Source organism: Meriones unguiculatus, chromosome 1 (genome assembly GCF_030254825.1).
Source record: "Meriones unguiculatus strain TT.TT164.6M chromosome 1, Bangor_MerUng_6.1, whole genome shotgun sequence".
Lineage (NCBI taxonomy): Eukaryota > Metazoa > Chordata > Mammalia > Rodentia > Muridae > Meriones > Meriones unguiculatus.
Window position 1 is genome coordinate 138,540,098 of NC_083349.1, and position 18,739 is coordinate 138,558,836.

Here is an 18,739-nt window from a genome sequence, read left to right on the forward strand (position 1 = left end):
TAGCAGTGTATCAGAGCAGATGCTGAGACTCATAACCAAACCTTGGGCAGAATGCAGGAATCATATGAAAGAAGGGGGAGTTAGTAAGACCTGGAGAGGACAGGAGCTTCACAATGACTAACTATATCAGGGCAAAGGGGTCTTTATGAGACTGTTTCTCCAACCAAGGACCATGTATGGATATAACCTAGAACCCCTGCTCAGATATAGCCCATGGCAGCTCAGCATCCAAGTAGGTTTCCTTAGTAAGGGAAACAGGGGCTGTCTCTGACATGAACTCAGTGGCCTGCTCTTTGATCACCTCCTGCTGAGGGAGTTGCAGCCTTACCAGGCCATAGAAAAAGACAATGCAGCCAGTCCTGATGAGAACTGATAGACTAGGATCAGATGGAAGGGGAGGAGGACCTCCCCTATTAGTGGACTGGGGGAGGGGCATGGGAGGAGATGAAAGAGGGAAGGGTGGAATTAATATAAAAAAAATAAAAAATAAAAATAAATAAAAGAGTGGTTTGTATCCTCAGTGAGACCCCCCCTGAGGAGAACTGGCTTTTCATTTGTGTGTGTTGTCAGTTGGGCATAGATTCTGGGTTAGGGATGGGAACTTGTGTGCACTTCTCCAGCCTATCTGGCACAGCCTTTGTGTGTTCATATGAGTATCAGTTCTGCTATGCTTTAAAGGCCTTAGTTTCTCATTGTTCTCCATCCCCTCTGGCTCTTGCAGTCTTCCCACTTCTCTTCTGTAAGGTTCTGAGAACCCTGAGGTTCTCAGGAGTTTGATGGAGACCTCCCATTTAGAATTGAGTGTCCCAAGGTCTGTCTCTCCCTGCACACTGCCCTGCTATATATCTCTGCATTTCTCCTGGGAGGAAGCTTCTCTCATGATGTCTAAGCAAAACCTCATCTGTGAGTACAGCAGAACGTCATTAGGAGTCATTTTACAGCTATATTCTTTGAGCAGAACGGTAGTATTTGGTTTTCCCCTGGGTTCCTGGTCTATCTCCACTTCTTGGCCATGTAAGTGGTGTTGGTGCCAGGTTCCACCTTGTGGAGTAGCCCTAAGTCCAGTCAGATAGTGGTTGTTACTCGCACAGCTTTGTGACACTATTGCAGCAGTGACATCTTCAAGGCAGGTCACCGATGGAGACAGCCACCACTTTACAGCTGGGTTGCTGTCTACCTTTCTCCTTTGGAACCACGCAGAGCTCCTTCAAGCACATTGAACACCAGGCCATGGAGGTGAAGGCTTGAGATAGCACTAACTCATCCTCTCCAGCTTCAGTGAGTTGTACAGGTGCTGATTCAGCAGCAGGGCCTTACGCTGAGTTTATGGAGATCAGCTATTGGCCTGGGTCATTCGGGGGTCGCATGAGGCCCTTTGGCCAAGTTAGCACCTTAATCTTGATTGTTTGATTGCAGATGGAATTGCTTGAGTTTATTTGGGAGGTGTGGTTTGTTTTTTGGTTTTGTTTGTTTTGAGTTGAACTTATTTCAGGGATATACCAAAATTAGCAAAACATGTCTAAAGCAGCATAACAATTGATTGCTTTTACTAAGCTGTAAAACAAGTGAGTTTTTTTTTTTTTTTTACTACTTGAGTGAACTAAATTGAACTGAAATAAAATTTGCACCCTCAAATAAAACACAAGGGTCTCTCTTCAAAAGCTGAGTTGACATAGCCCAGAAGAGAGAACAGGACGTAGCGAGCAGAAGTTCAGCACGGCTCTTCTTTTTTATTATTTAATAATTATTATTTTTATATTAATCACAGGTTATTTACTTTGTATCCCAGCTGTAGCCCTCTCCCTCATTCCTTCCCAATTCCACCCTCCCTCCCTCATCTCCTCCCTGCCTCTCTCTAAATCCACTGATAGGGGAGGTCCTCCTCCCCTTCCATCTGACCCTAGCTTATCAGGTCTCTTCAGGACTGGCTGTAATGTCCTCCTCTGTGGCTTAGAAAGGCCGCACCTCCCTCAGGGGCAAGGGGAGGGGGTCAAAGAGCCAGCCACTGAGTTCATGTCAGAGACAGTCCCTGTTCCCCTAACTAGGGAAACCTACTTGGATACTGAGCTACCATGGGCTCCATCTGAGCAGGGGTTCTAGGTTATATCCATACATGGTCCTTGGTTGGAGAATCAGTCTCATAAAAGACCCCTGTGTCCTGATATATTTAGTCCTTGTGGAGTTCCTGTCCTCTCCAGGTCATACTAACTCCCCTTCTTTCATATGATTCCCTGTACTCTGCCCAAAGTTTGGTTATGAGTCTCAGCATCTTCTTTGATACACTGCTAGGTAGAGTCTTTCAGAGGCCCTCTGGGGTAGGCTCCTGTCTTGTTACTTGTTTTTTCCTACTTCCAGTGTCCATTTATCTTTCTAACTGAGGACTGGCCATCTTACCCTGGGTCCTCTTTCTTGTTTATCTTCTTTAGGTGTGCAGATTTTAGTATGTTTATCCTATCTTATAGGTCTAGTACTCACTTCTTAGTGAGTAACGTATAATCCTCCACAGCACACAGGGAATGCTGAACATTCCTAAAGTGACTCTAAGGTCAAACAACGCTAAAGCCACATTGGAATCAATCTGTGACAATCCTGCCATCTGCTGGCCACACAGTTGTAACACTCTGCTTCCAGTCCACCCATTCCCAGAAACTACGTCCATCAAAATAAAAACATACTTCATTCCTTGAACTTTACTTCATAAATTTTAAAATCCCAACTAGGATTTGTGAAATATTCAGGTAATCCCCAGAAACTATGTCCACTGATAAACTGACAACCACTGGCAAATGAAAAACCGAGTTTCATTGACCTCCATGTCCAACAGAAGCAAGTTTCACTTATGGGTGAAAGCAATCTGACGCCCTGAACAAGACAATCATTGCCTGTGGTTCCTCAGCATCTACACTCACAAGTATAGTAACTATCATAAGGTTGACATTCATTGAATGCATAGGTAAGCCAGGTCCAGCAGAAGAGCTTTATCTCCATCAATATTTAGGATTTGTACTGCTCTCCTACTTATAAATAAGGACAGTGGTTTGGTATTTGATGCACAGTTATTAGAGAGTATGAAAAATAATCTGACTCTAGGAACCACGCTTTTTCCAGTACAGTGAAAAAAGAGAAACTCATTTTTTTCTCACATTTGTGCATTATGTGCCCTCTTATTTTTCTCTTTGTGTAGGGAGAGTCATATTTATCTGCTGGAATTATAAATATTCACATAGAATATATGAGTATTATGATATAAGTGTATTTGACCTCATTTCTGCTTCTGTGTTTCATGATGTCCTTTTCAATTATAAACCAAAATCTTGCCTATACATTAAATTAATAATCATCACAAAGAAACGTATTAAAATAAGGAGATATAGCTGGGTGTGGTGGTGTGTGCCTTTAATCCCAGCCCTTAGGGAGGCAGAGGCAGGCAGATCACTGTGAGTTCGAGGCCAGCCTGGAAAAACTACAAAGTGAGTCTAGGATAGCCAAGGCTGCACAAAGAAACTTTGTCTCAAAAAACCAAATCAAAAACAAAGAAAAGGAGATATCCTTTTTAAACAGTCTTCATTCATTCACCCATTTGTTCTATGACTTTGCTCTATTACTGCTGTATTACACACTATTGTTTCTATATTACTACTATATTTCACACTTCTGGTAAGTGATGTCTGAGTCTCTAATCATATCTGAAATATTTTTCTCAAACTTAAGAAAATTCCTTCCGGACCTGGCTCACAGATAAACTCATCAGAAACAACAACCAGTGATTCCATCCTGGCTTTTGTCATTTGCTACTCAATCTGAACTATTTAAGTTGTTCCGTGAAGTATTGTACACATGGATTTGTTACATAGTAACTGTCCTAACTGAGCAATAAGTCAAAGCGTATGTTTCCCTTTGTCTGTTGATAATCAAATACTCATACGTCATACAGTTCTAGGTTACAGTACCCACTGCTCAGACATACCTTCCAATAGCCACAAACAGTAACTTCGCTCTGTGAATCCAGATGTGGAAACAGAGTTGTGGACCTAGGAGACGGCTTTCTGGGATGGCTGCTGAGGCTGGGCAGGTAAAGCTTTGTTTCTGGAAAGTCACTACTTTTCTCCATTAACAGTCCTTGACGGTTTTCTAGAAAGCTGAAGGGTCAGCGGGCTTTATTTGGCATGGGTTAACTTTCCTTTGGGCTGTCGGGTTTAAAGGGTCTTTTTCAACTGTTGAGAGCTGAGAGCTCATGAAGAGAATTACTCATGATGCAGTGTGTCCAATGGATTTTCACATGGAACATGGAAACGGGTAAAGTCTGTCTCCATAGAAATAATGAACTCCCTGGCTGCTCTTCAGGTTAGGATAATCTCTGAATGATTTACCAAGTTGAGAAGAGCTTCAGAAATGCCAGAGAGCACATGTGCAAAGAAAGAGGAGAACTGTTGCTGCAATTATTTGCTGCAATTATGAATTAACTGTGTGCTAGGGAGTGGGAATGCAAAAAGAATTGACTGACAATCCATGTCCCAAAGGAACTCAAAGTTCACTTGAGAATTAGATGCAAAAACAAAAACTAATACCTCTGTAATAAGAGAGATGTTATAACTGAACTAGGGGAAGCAAGACCAGTCAGTGGATTCTAGTAGGAAAAGAGAAGTGATGTCCAAAGTTTCATTTGAAAAGATAATGGAGGACAAGTGTAAACATTCCAGGAGGTAAGGGAAGGACCTGACATTTTACCAAGACAAATACGCACAAGTTTGTGATAAGCATCTCTACCATGTTTACGGCTGCCTAAACTATCACAGGTACCACACAGCTCCTGCTATTGGATCCTGTGAACAAGAGGATGGAAGACAATTCAGCAGTTAAGAGCCATATTGTTCTTGAAGACCCTTGTCTCATAGCTGCCTGTATATCCAACGTTATGGGAGCCAAAGACCTCCTCTGGTCTCAAGAGGAACCTTCACTCATGTCCACACCCACACAAAGACACCCATACACATAATTAAAAATTAGGCCTTTTTTCTAAGATGCAGAATATTTGTGTTTGTATTTTTAATTTATGTGTATGTGTCTTCCAAAGACCTTGGATTTGCTGAAGAATAGGAATTGCTTCTTAACTGCTGAGCCATCTCTGCAGACCCAACATACAAGATGTAAATAATAATAATAATAGTTAAGGGCAGTTTCTTTTTTTACTTTCTCAGATGAGGGGATGAGATGAGAGCTGTACCCAAGCCTTTCTAGCTCTCTTTGAACTCTCGTTGGCTTGTTCAACTTAGCTGATCTGGTCCAAACTCCTCTCTATGCTGACTGATTCAAACCAGCTTCTCTCGGCTTCTGACTGAATTGTTCTATTTGGCCTCAAACTAACTTTGGCAATGTGTTTTAATCTTCTGGCTCCTTTTCATTCTCTGGCTTGTTCTGTCTTCACCTGTGTCTCTCAGCAACCTGTCTCTGTAAAACTGTCCCATTAAAAAACTGCCTCACCGGCTGTTGGAGCTACCACCGGGGCATTAGCCATGAGTCATACTGGGCAGACTGCTCAGACCCTGAATAATCATTTAGCCAATATAGCTCATGCCTTAGTTGTACATAAAGGAATTAATGCTCAACTAAAAGGAAGCTTGATGGTGTTCAATCAGAGGATTGACCTCGTGCAGGAGCAAATTGATACCCTATGGCAAATCGCTCAACTTGGCTGTCAATGAAAATATGCTGGACTTTGAGTCACTAGCATATAACATGAGAATTTTTCCTGTGCTGCAAATCTGTCTAAACAATTGTCGAGCTATATTTTAGGTAATTGGACTGGAGAATTCGATACTACGATGGAGCAGCTGAGAGTGGCCATTGTCACAGTAAATTCTACCGGAGTGGACGCAGGACTAGCCACAGGATTATCAACATGGATTGCTGCAGCCATGAATCATCTGAAGGAATGGGCGGGCATGGGAGTGTTAGCAGGCCTTCTGGTGTTGGTCTCCTTGGTTTGCCTGTGGTATATATGCAAGATTAGAGTCTCACAACAGTGTGATGCAGCCATGATCATTCAGGCCTTTACAGCCATTGAAGCAGGACATTCTCCCCAAGCATGGTTGGATACCATAAAAAGCTAAAATGTTACGCTCAGGATGCGAGGCTAAGCACTGCACTCAGGGTCAGCCGCTTTGGACCCAGAGAAGAGCATGTCTGATTGCATGCGGGTTGATGCCCCAGGTCCCACCTCTGAGAAAAAGGTATCGGTCGGGTCTGATGCTCTTTGGGTGGATGACACCTAAATGAACATCAGTACAAAGTCCCAATTTATTTCTAATATCAGAGATCAGACCTCTACTCTTGCCTGATGCGTCTAAAACAAAAAGGGGGAACTGTAGAGAGCTGCGGAATGCTATGCCTTAAAGATGGAGCTGGTTTCTGCCTTCCACCTTCCCGATGGTGAGTGCTCTCTGTCACGAACAATTCCACATTTGGCTAAGGCTGAGGATCTGGCTTGCTTCCATGTATGTGGACCTATCTGCATTGCCCACGAGACACGCTGGGGTTGGCTACCCAGAGGCTATTTAAGCTGTGGGCTGGCTTTCCCCAGGGTCCGAGGATTGTTCAAGGTTCCTGAATAAACTGCATTGAAAAAATAAATAAATAAATAAATAAATAAACTGCCTCACACACACTACCCTCATCCCCCTTCGTTCTTTCTCTGTGCTGCTCTTTAGTAGCCACTCACTCCTGTGCTGTTCTCGTGAGAGCTGTGTGTGTCCTGTGTCTGACTCATTCTGTCAAATATTTCTCTGACTCGTTACTTTGTTCTGCTCCTCAATTAGACATCAATTTCAAAGGTGGATGCTTCCTTCTATGAACCCTGATCTCTTACTTTCACTGTGTAGGATTAAAGGTGTGTACTAAGGACGTGTCTGTATTCCAGCCAGAAGATATTGTAATCCAGGGCATGTCTGCAATCCAACTAGATCACATAGACCTAGAAGATCTTTGGTTGTGATACCTCACCAAAGCAGCCATGTTGCTGGATTAAAATTCCTCTACAAATAGTAAGTAGTAGCAGCAGGAGCTGCTGTGCATTTTTTTTTTTTTTCAGAGCAGTTAGCTAGTGGCCAGAGTCTTTCTAGGATTTGATGACTGAAGGTGGGAGTGAAGGAAGCGTGGCTCATATCACCCACACAGAGCATTCTTTCTGGGTTCATAGTTGGAATTCCATTGTCTATGTACAATTAGTAAGTGTTAATAAAACATATTCAAAGAACTGGGCCAGGCTTACTGCAAGGAGTTGCCATGGCCTGAAAGGGGCCTGCCAGGGGCTCTCAGGACCCGTGTCAGAAGATCTGTGCCATCCACCTCTCAGAGCTGGAAGAGGACATCACAAGGAGGATGGAGAGAAAGTCCATTATCAGAAAAAGAAAAAAATCTCAGCACCTCATGCATACAAGACGGCATGAAAGAACGTTAAAACTGTCCCTTCTTTTCCCACCGAGACGGGCATCACCAGCCCCTTCAGTGTCCTTTCTTCTCTTCTGCTCTAACATCCTGCCCCATCCTCCTGCCACACCGTGTGGTCACATCGTTTATGAGTCCGGGGGAGACAGGTCTTCGTTCCACCTCAGGGAGCAACAGTAAATCCTAATGTTCTCAGACTAAGTAGTTGGGGAGACAACAAACCCGCGCTCTTCTGCAGTCACCTCTTGAAACAGCCGCTTGCATCCATTGTCTGATGATACGGTGATGTTATGATCTTAAATAGAATTCAAAAATGATTGGTTTCTACCAACACAAGCCACGCTTAAACACATGGGTTTATTGCCGCGGTGCCACCCACGTCTGCTACTTTGACAACAATAACTGTAACACTAACGGGCGCTTATTGAGCGCTTACTTTGTTTCAGACACTTTCAGCTCTGGCACACTTGTCACCTCTCTTAATCCTCACAAAAAATCTATGAAGTGAATTTTATAAGCATCCAGTTTTACTAACTATTGTCCCAAAGTCACAGTCGGCAGTGACACCGGAACTCGAACCAGGAAGTTAGCTTACAGCCCTTACCGGCTGTGCTTTGCTGCTGTCATGTAGCCAGCCAATATAGTTTTAGACACTATAGTGTCTGTCCGTCTGTCTGTCTCTATGCATGCACACATGAGCCCATGAGAGTCAGAGAACAACTTATAAGAATCAGCTCTCGCTCTCTCTCTCTTTCTCTCTCTCTCTCCATCACTTGGGTTCTGGGGTTTGAACTCACTAGGTTTGACAAGAGTCTTTGCCTGCTGAGCCACCTCACTAGCCACCCGCCAAAACCTGTAATAATTCAATAGAAGTTTTTTATTTGTGAATACAATACTCTAAGCCGTGGTAGTTTTCAGACTGTGAATGCCAGAGTGATCACCATGCAGGACTGGAAAGAAGAATAAAATTTATTGCCGGCACTAGAAAAGAAGACTTCAGTTTGATTCCCAGGACCCACCTTTTCTAATTTTTTTTTTTAAATAATGATTTTCAAATGCTTCGCATTGTAAAATTCACAATGTTTTTGAATCAATATCGTTTCTTACTGAGCATAAAAATGCGCACTGTATAGTTTTTAAAGTGGCACCAGAGTAAGCACAAAGAAGTATGTCCTTGGGGCTGTTGTATCAGATCGTCTAGGTTTTGAAACAATTTTATAGTAAATCCTATGACAACAAGGCTTTTGCCATAACAGAGCAATAAGAATTTTCCAGTAATCACAAATTTTATGTTTTTAATGTTCTGCATGACATTGATCAATTTTAAGAGAAAGATTGCAATATAAAGATTTTAAGTGCAAAATAAATACATAATAAAAGTAAAATTCTTCGTGTTTATTCCTTTATCTATTGTTATTCAAAATGTGTTTTTGCATCTGCTTCATTTCAAGTAAACTCAAATGTTTTGAAGAAACCAAGATGACAAAAAAAAATGCAATACATTCTTCAACTAACTTACAACAGTGTATCTTAATTAAATTTTAAAAAAATCGTGCTTTTAAACTCATTTACTCACTCCTGTCATATGCAGCATAACTTATTCTCGTGTGCTAAAACAACAAAGCTTCCAAATATTGCAAGTTTTCTTCTCTAATTTGGCAAAGACCACACCAACCTAGCCAGTTTCTTCCAAAGCCATGAGAAGGCTACCAAAGAATTTCTTTTTCATGACGAGTCTGGCGGGGCTCATAAATCATATATAGACATAATTGCCTTTTTCCACATGTGCGTGGGAGTGTCTCTAGAGTCTGACGATTTTCACAAAACAGGAGCTCAAGAAACAGTAACAGAATACAGTAGGCTTGCTCGCGTGTGCGTGTGTGTGTGTGTGTGTCCCCTGTAACGCACACACACGGCTGCTACCCACGTTTTCTCCAGCGATCAGCAGACAACAGCACTCGGAAGCTGTTGTCAAAGTGCGCCGGAACGTGCACTCCGGGTTCAGCTCAACGCAGACAGCTGGGTGGATTCCGTAGGCTGCGCGGGAATCTGCACAGGTGCCCGGGGCATCACAGCCCTCACTGGGATCCTGGAGACTCCTAAACCAACCTCGCTTCCTAAAAGCAGCTGCAGGCCAAGCGCTGAAGCCTCCGGCTGCTGCTTCTCTGCAGGCTACTCTGCCCCACCGAAGCTGAAGCGCAGAGGTCGCCCTTCCCCGGAACCAGCCGCTGGAACCGCGCCTGAACGACCGCTGTCCCGGCCCTTAACGCAGCCCTGGGCCTGGGCGAGCCTCTCAGTCCTGGCCGGAGTCCAGCTGGCTGAGCCGCTTCACAATCATGCTGTTGATCTTCTTGAGGTCGTCTATGTCCTTCCCCTCGGCCGTCAGTCTTCGCGACACGTCTTCCATTTTGCTTCCTGTTTGAACTTAAAAACGGGAAACCGACTGTTACCGCGGAGGGGGCCGAGGGAGTCCGTGTGATGGGCAACTGAGCGCTGAGGGCAAATCCCTGGGCATCCCGGAAGCCCAGAGAGAGACGAGGAGCTGCCTGCCTAGTGACCCGGGCTATGACCTCCTGGTACCAGGCTAGACCACCCCCGGCAATGCCGTAAGGTTCTGGCCGAGGAGGATGGGCCAGGTGTTGGCAGTGTGTCTGATCAGTTCCTCGGGATTGGTTGTCACATGGCTGTCGCTCCTTATCTGGAAAATGACATTCTCTGGACCCCAACTTCTACCTGTGCCTCCACACGCATGAACACACACACACGATAGTGAGATTAATATGTCTGGCCCAGGGTGTTTATACAATAAAAATAAACACTGTGTGTGTGTGTGTGTGTGTGTGTGTGTGCGCGCGTGCGCACAGGATACCATAGTGTATCTCAGGTTGGCCTTGAACTCAGGTTCCCCCTGTCTGTACCAAACTTTGGGATCACAAGTGTGTGCCATCACAGTCAGCATAAAGACACTCTTATTTCCTCACCTCGTTTTTTTCTTTCTTACTTCAGTATGCTCCTGTCCTCAGCATAAAACCCCTATGCATGCAAGACATTCAGACACATAAAATGAAACAAGAAAATGCGTCTTTTGAAAAATAGAGACCGTGCCAGTCACATCCTGCCTTATGTTGCATGCCATCTCTGGGCCCTGAATTGCTCCTGTCGGCTGCATCGCCGTGAGCGTAGGAGGCTTCCGATTCATCAGCAGCAAACTGGAGACAATGGCAGAACCTAGCCGGCTCCATACTGTCATCCCGGGATTCCAGCTACTCGGAAGGCTGAGGCAGGAGGACCACAAGTTCAGCAGCCTAGCTTCCGCTACCCAGTGAGTTCGAGGCAGACTGGTGAGTGTGCGTCTCAAAACACAAAGAGAAAAGAGCGCTAAGGATCCATTTCTGTGGTAGAGAAGCTGGCCTAGGCTCACTCCTCGGGGTTACATGCACTCTGTAGCACCTACACTACACAGCTGCTGGTTTTCGGTAGGCGAACATCAGGCACTGAGTGCATGGTACCCAGGAGCACACGCCTCCTACGTGACACTTGCTCCTGTTACTTCCCTAATCTTTCCCCTCTTCTCCTACAGAAGAGAGGCTCTCCTTCAGGTTGCTCCGTTGTTTATGGACATCTAAAGTGTCTCGCTGGTTTAACTGGGTCGTTACCTGCAGTTCGGCGTGGAAGGCTAACAGGCAGATAGATGATTCATCTGTTTTGGGCTAACGCTGCAGAATAAGAATCTATTGTCTTTTCTGGCGATGCAGGTTCAATGGCAGGCCCTCCCACATCAACAGCTGGCTACAAGTCTACATTCATTGCAAAGATAGTTCACCTGACTGCCTCTGAGTGGAGAGGGGCATGATGGGAGGGGGCAATTAAACAGCATTCCTTGTTCTGTGGCTTTTCCTGGAGAGGTGTGAATAAGATGCTTTCAGCCCCCTTCAAGACACATAGAACATCACAGAAGAGGAGATGTTAAAAACAAACAAACAAACAAACAAAAAAAAACTAAGAGCTTAAAAAAAATGCCAGGAATGATGGCGCACACTTCTAAGCCCAGCACTCAGGAAACAGAGGCAGATGGATCTACAGATCTACAGGCAGAGTTCGAGGCCAGCCTGGTCCACAGAGCTAGTCCCAGGATAGCCAAGGCTATCCAGAGAATCCCTGTCTCCACCCACCCATCCCCTGTAAAAAAAAAAAAAAGGATGAAAGGAGGAGGTTGTGGGCTGAAGAAATGCTCAGTGTTTAAGAGCAATTGCGGTTCTTGCAGAAGAGCAGCGTTCCATTCCCAACACTCCTGTCATGCCATCCGTAACTCCCATTTCAGGGGATTCAGTTACTCTCTTCCATCCTCCAAGGGCATCTGTACACACACATATATGACCAAATAAAAATTAAAAAAAAAAAAAAAAAAAAGAGGAGCGGCAACAGCAGCAGCTGGAGGAAGAAGAGGGGGACGGGGCAGAGGAAGGGACAGAGTAGCTGTTTCCTACAAACTGAAGCTTTCTGGATGGAGGAGGAGGGCACGCAAGGCTCAGGAAACGCAGCAGCCTGAAGGCTCCTCCCCAAGGAAAGATCAGTGAACAACCTCCACAGACAGGAGACCACCTGGTGGAGCTTACTACAAGTTTTGGGGAGTTCCAAGGGCACAGCTTCCTCAGCTAGCCACCCACGCTGGAATGGGCTTCCTGGTGACCCGAGCTGCCTTTGAGGTACTCCTGCTTGGCTCGCTGTTGAACTTGGTCCATCAGGGGCTCTGTTTGGAGAGGTTTAGATGGTGGAACCCTCCCAGAAGGGGCACACCACTACACAAGGGTGCTGAGGGCTGCATCCTCGCACATCGCTGCTTCCCTCTCCCACATTTGTGGGGAAAGCTGCTGTCTCTCAGAGCCCTGCTCCAGCCACCAAGCCTGCTGCTTGCTGCCATGCCTCCCCGGCATCATGGACCATGACCCCTCTGAAACCATAAGCCAAGTAAACTCTCTTTTCTTTAGGTTGCCTTGTACTGTGTGAAAAGTGGCTAAGACACCTTTAATGCCTGGGAGTGTAAATAGCCCCAATAAAGTCATTGGTTTGCCATGCTGGACTTGAGTGCAGTCATTTTTTTTGGTCTATCTGGGTAGGGTGAGCAGACATTTTTTTTTCATGTCTCCACAGGAAACATCATAAAATACCCCTTTCCACAAGCCCAGCCTCAGACACCAAAAGGAATCTTCTTACCACCGCCTCTGCTCCTAAATGAACTTAAATAAGAAACGTCACAAAGACAACAAAGTTACATTTCTTATTGAAAATTGCTAAAGGCACCAGAACTCGGGGAGGCTGGGACAGGAGACTCTCAAAGTCAAGACCAGCCTGGCCGGGGCTATGTAGTGTGATCCTGTCTCAAAAAGAGAAAAACTGTCAGATGCCAGAAGCATAAATACGGAGCATAAATGCAACAGCACTGTGGGAGCATGAACTTGTGCCCAAGGACCCTGCCAGGAGCAACAAGGAGTCTTGAAGACACTGGGTCCCCTTCCTGGCTTCTCCTGGAAATTCTGATGGCTGGAAAGCACTAGCTCACTCCAGAAGCAAGAGCTGTGATGCCAGCTATGAAGGCAGCACACACGTGTGGACACCAACCTGCTGGAAGTACTTACTTATGAGGAAGATGGCAAAGAAGACCAGAGCCAAGCTGACCATCAGCACCAGGAGCAGCCCCACGAAAAACAGACCCCGGCTTCCATTTCCTGGGGTTGTGCCAGCATTTGCGGTTTTCTCCTCTAAAGCTAATAGGAGACAAAGTGACAAATTCTCCGCACCTGGCAGAGATGTGACGGACTGGCCCATTTTCCCTGGAGAGCCCTGGAAAGTGACTTCTGCGTGAGGGATGTCTTTGGATGCTCGGTTTGAAACCGTTTGCCTTCTCTGTTGGAATTTAAAGAATGAGTAGGCTTAAGCTATGTCCTTGAACCTGTTTGGAAGGATCTTTGAAAACTGTTAAATGTGGGTTAGAGGGGCATGAATTATTCTTTGGAGAAGGAATGGAAAATTGATGTAGGCTCTACTGCCCATCTTCCAAGTGATCTAAACAGAGCTAGATATGTGATGCCTTCCCTGAGTAGAGGACCAAAAGCTGTGCCGAGTATCCCAGGAAACTGCTTTTGTTATCAGAATAATCACTTAGGTCTATAGCCATTTAGACAAGAGAGCCCCCGGGTATTTTGGTTTCTTAAAGCTGACTGCTGATTGCATGTTATATTCCTTCTCTGAATTGGCCCCACACATTGTACTGCTTGATTACATAATCAAGTACATCCCATGTTCAATCCCATCACCAGCTTCTGCTTCCTAATCCCAGCCACAGCACAGCCAACACCAACACCCACCTTCTATTGAGACTGGCGGCACTAAAAATAGGTGAGGATCTGAACCCACTGAACCATGACAAAAGGAAGAGTTCAGAAAAGACAAGATGGGAACGGTGGTTATAAAACTGAACAATAATTTTAGACTGTGTGTGAGGCAAATGGCAAGTGGCCCATTAACACCTGCATTTGAATCACCATCAGGTTTGCTAGAAATGATGGGGCCCAGATGGTCTGGAAGGCCTGAATTCTATCCCTAAGACAATAAGATACACTTTGTATTCAGGAGAGTTTGGTTTTGCTCTCATGCCCCTTCTAACTCTTTAACTGGGCAATTTGTAAAGTGTAAGTGTAGAATAAAGATGACTTTTTGCACAGCAGAATTTTAATGAACTTTTTTTAATAAGCTGATAAGTGTGTTGAGCATTTTTCTCAACCGTCTCCGATAAAACAAGACCTCCAGGGAAATAAAGACTATAATGGACCTAACTGTAGTCACCAAGAGGCACAACAGCCCAGAGGGACTGAGCAAGCTCTGGGAGGCCAACACTGCAGCCCCGCCCACTGACAAAAACACCATGCCACCCTTCCCCAGGGATTTTAAAGGGAAAAGCAGGCTCCCACTATGCAGCCAGCCTACCAAGAACTGCCCATTAGAGCCCAGGCTGACCTTAAATTCGTGATCCTCCTACTACCTTACCCTTCAAGGTTGGAACTACAAGCATGAGCCACTATGCCCAGCTTCTATCAGGGATTTTGATGAGTTCAGTTCTTGCCAAGAGAGCCAACTATCCCTTTGACGGATTGGGAGTGCAAAACAAGAACTGCTTAATGATAAGTAATATTTTCAGAGCCCGGTGACTGCCGATGCCCACCCACCCTGCCCCCACCTCACAACATATCCACCCTGCCCTGGGTAGTTTTAGGAAGTCCCAAAGCCATGCTTCTGGGACCATACATACAGAACAGATGCTGTGATTCTGTCGGACAGAGATTGAGTTTGTTTAAGTCATTTATGGAATCCACAACATAGAGTTTGCCTTCTTCATGGGTGCCATGAGACCCAGCACCCTGGGAGGAATGAGACATTTTCCCTGTAAGAAAACAACAATGTTAAGAAGAAGAGAGGGTGGGCTGAGGAGTGGGGCAGCATCCATGCAGCCATATACAAATACTGGGCCAGGGGACAGAGAGGCTGTTCCCAGGAGAAAGCATTTCCTCGGTTAGATGATTCGGTGGATATTCCTTGCTTCTGCTTGCCAGGGTCAAATGTGTGGTTAGAATACATCAGTTCTTACCCTGCTTATCTGGAATGTTCCTCTCCCCTCCTCAGCTTCTCACTTTTATCTTACTTTCTACCAATCTGGTTTCTTTTTCATAATTGCCACTTAAAATGTTTCTTTCTTATTGCATGGTTCCTACTTTAATATGCTTCAGGTCTTTTATACAGAAAAACTACTTATAAAGAAAAAAATTAGCTAGTCAACAAGTGACCATAAAGACAGACAGACGTGCCAACAGATAATTATGAGCTTTTCTTATTACAGGATATTTGATCACACTGTGACCCCCCCCCCCCAGATTGTGTTGTTTGCTGGAAAAACCTATGTCTACTTGTGGTGTGGATCAGCCCTAGCACACACCTTTAATCCAGGAATTTTCTGCTTGAGTATTGTGAACAGGATTAAATAAAGGTCAAGAGGTGGAGCAAGCAACAGGTTGACAGGAAGCAAGCATAGAAAAAAATACCATGGAGAGTAAGAGGAAGTCAGGGGCTGGATAGGGAGACATACAGGAAGTAGAAGGGAAGAACATTCAGTTTTGAGGGTTCTGTGAGACAGTGTGAAGAAGGTTTACTTTTCCTTTTGGGAGGTCATCTGAGCAGGAAGAAGGTCAGCTGGGTTCTTTCTCTGCCTCTCTGAGCTAGCAGATTTTCACCCCAGCATCTGCCTCTCAAGTTTTTATTGGCAAAATCGAAGGGTAGAATATGGTGGAAAGAGGAAGCTAGGGCCATAAAGCAACAAAATTGGATACCATCTTGGGCATGAGCTTTTGAGTTTTCTTCTTAAATTAAAAAAAAGGTATATTTTATTGTTTGGCATTAAAAACAGAGGTAAGAGATTTTTAATTTTTTTAAAGTGAATTCAAAGGGTTACTCCAGTTCAAATATGTTTTCTAGATCTCTAGGAGTTAAAGAGATTTGGAGCTAAAATAAAATATTTGAGCAGGGTAATTGTAGCCCATATCTTTATTCCCAGCAGAGACAGGAAAATCGATGTTAGTTGTTTTCTAAATTCTAGAGTTACAGTGAACAAGGTGCTGGTGGCACACTCCTTTAATCTCACTACCCAGGGACAAAAATCAGATAGAGCAACTAACTGGTATGTTTGCACACTGAGGAAATCATATACCATATTTACCGGTTATTGTAAAGAAAAACCTCTGTGGGGTTATTAGAAAGGCAGCTAGTTTCCAAAGGGGACAGGCACAAAGAGCAGTTTTGAGACTGCCAGTAAGCTCATCTCCACGCATGCAAGCCTGACCAAGGCTGAACCAGATGATACCCTTATTATGGATATCATATTTACTGGTGAATTGGCAACTGGGGAGTCTTTATAAGGCAAAAAGGAGTCCACCAACATTTGCCTGTTGGCTTCTGTTGCAAATGCTTTCCATATACAGAGAACAAATATTCTCTCTTTGAGAAACAAATCTGGACATTTTATGAGGCATGAAGAACCTGATACTCAGTCACTGCCAACCACACTATGTCCATAAGGATGCCCTCACACTGATGAGTACACTTGAATCTTGAATTTATATATAAAGAGAACAGGGAATATAGGTATATTTATCCACACATACTAAAGGTATATTTAGCTTCAAAATTTCAAAAGAATATTTTAAATTCTAATTGAAAGGTATTACTTTTTCTGTTGCCAAAAAATGTTTTGCCCTAGAAAAAAATATAATCTGTCAAAAAAAAAAAAAAAAAAAAAGAACCTCCTCAGAGTTAGGGTTGGAGCAGGGTTTTTATCTTTCCAGGAGAATAACAGCATCCAACTAAGGAATCCAGAGAGCACTGCACAAATAGAACATCTGAAGTAAAAGGATGAATAAGCAAGAGAAAATGTCCCAAGAGAAAAAGTAAGTCGGCCAAGTGAGGTATGGCTACCCTCCGCAGACATAAGTGGCAAATGGTCCTGCGGGGTTCCAATTCAATCAAAAACTAAAGCTGGCTTTGGGATTAGAGTGTGCCTCACTTCTTCACAAAACCTGTGCATGACTGTCAAGGAAAAACCCACAGAGGAAAACAAAAAATAAGGGATTATTCTATTATTCTATTCTAATATTATATTATCATAATCTTTCAGTTTTTGTTTGACCCTATTAAACTTTTCTTAAGGGTGTAGTGGTGCACACCTTTGATCCCAGCACTTGGGAGGCTGAGGCAGGTGGATCTCTGTGAGTTCAAGGCCAACATGGTCTACAAATTGAGTCCAGGACAGCCAGGGCTATACCACTGAGAAACCCTGCCTTGAAAAACAAAACAAACAAACAAAAACTTTTATAAACTTTCTGCCGTGATATTATTGGTTATGCAGAGTACTAATTCTAAAACTAAACTTTATCAAGCTTTCTGTACATGCTTTCAGGTTTGAATCTGAAACAAGTAACTAGGAACAAAGTTTGTGTACCTCGGATGTACTTAATAGATTGTGGTCCCCAAACCTTTCTGAGATCTGCAGAATATGGCCTCTAAAATGTTTAGGTTTTCTACAATAAACTGTGACCATTCCTAACAGCAACCTTTGAGGTCTCCAGGAAAATGATGGAGCCCTGAAATGATGAATCTGCCTAGATTTTGATAACACTAATCACTGGGAAAATTGCCCCATGCTTCTTCTGTGTCCAGGTTGTGCACAAACAGTAGATACATTTGGGTAACTACTGTGTTCTTCCTAGCCAAGATTGCCAGTAAGCTGACAAACACCACCCAAAGATCAGCTTCGGACTACAAACTGCTCAGGACATTCAAATTGCTGAGTTCATAGGAGACTGACCAGAACATTTTACAGATCTTTGAACTAAAAAAACAAAACAAAACAAACCTCTTAATCCTATGACTGCCAAACACAATCAAGCTGGACATTGTGGAAAGCTTAGCAAAAATAGCTTCATTGGAGTAAATAGTTTTACTGTTAGAGTTAAAAATTTTTCCTTTTTATTTAGACAAAAAGGGGAAAATGTTGCAGGTATTTGTCTCATAAACCCTGAGATTGTGTTGTTTACTGGAAAACCCTGCTTCTGGCATGGTGTGGCTCAGCCGGCACACACACCTTTAATCCAAGAACTTTCTGCTTGAGCATTGTAAACAGCATTAAATAAAGTTAACTCCTAGGTCAAGAGCTGGGGCAAGCAACCAAGTAACAGGAAGTGAGCATAGAGAAAAATATTGAAAGTAAGAGGAAATCAGGAGGATGGCTAGGAAGACCCACAGGAAGGAGAAAGAAGAGGCATTCAGTTCTGAGGGCTTTTTGAGATGGTGTGAGGAAGGAGGTTTGCTTTTCCTTTTGGGAAGTCAGCTGAGGAGGAAGGTCAGCTGGGTTCTTTCTCTGCGTCTTTGAGCTAGCAGGTTGAGTCGTTATTGGAAAAATCGAACGTTTGAGATTTTGTTAAAAACACAACCTTCTAATTTCTTAAATTAACACAAAAATGCAGTCTTGGGCCTTATCAAGATAGCACTTGCCATCAAGGCTGACAACCTGAGCTTGACTTCAGAAATCCATATGGTGGAAGGAAAGAACAGAAACTCATGAACTGTCCTCTGGCCTCCATGTGGCACTCAAGTGCCAACCCACACATACACAGGATAAATAATGTCTTTAAAACAACCAAAATCCAGTGATTCCCCCAATGGCACCTACAATTTATTGCAACTTGTGTAGACC

At 44.0% G+C, this 18,739-nt stretch overlaps 1 protein-coding gene across 1 annotated transcript; it reads right to left on the reverse strand.

The window, feature by feature from the left end:
* Positions 1-9,004: 9,004 nt before the first annotated feature.
* On the reverse strand, positions 9,005-14,876 carry Lsmem1 (leucine rich single-pass membrane protein 1). Its single transcript, XM_021664894.2, has 3 exons — positions 14,750-14,876; positions 13,080-13,208; positions 9,005-9,867 (listed from the first exon to the last, which is right to left on the reverse strand). The coding sequence occupies exons 1-3, from the start codon at positions 14,874-14,876 to the stop codon at positions 9,737-9,739; spliced, it is 387 nt and encodes a 128-aa protein (XP_021520569.1). The 3' UTR covers positions 9,005-9,736.
* Positions 14,877-18,739: the final 3,863 nt, after the last annotated feature.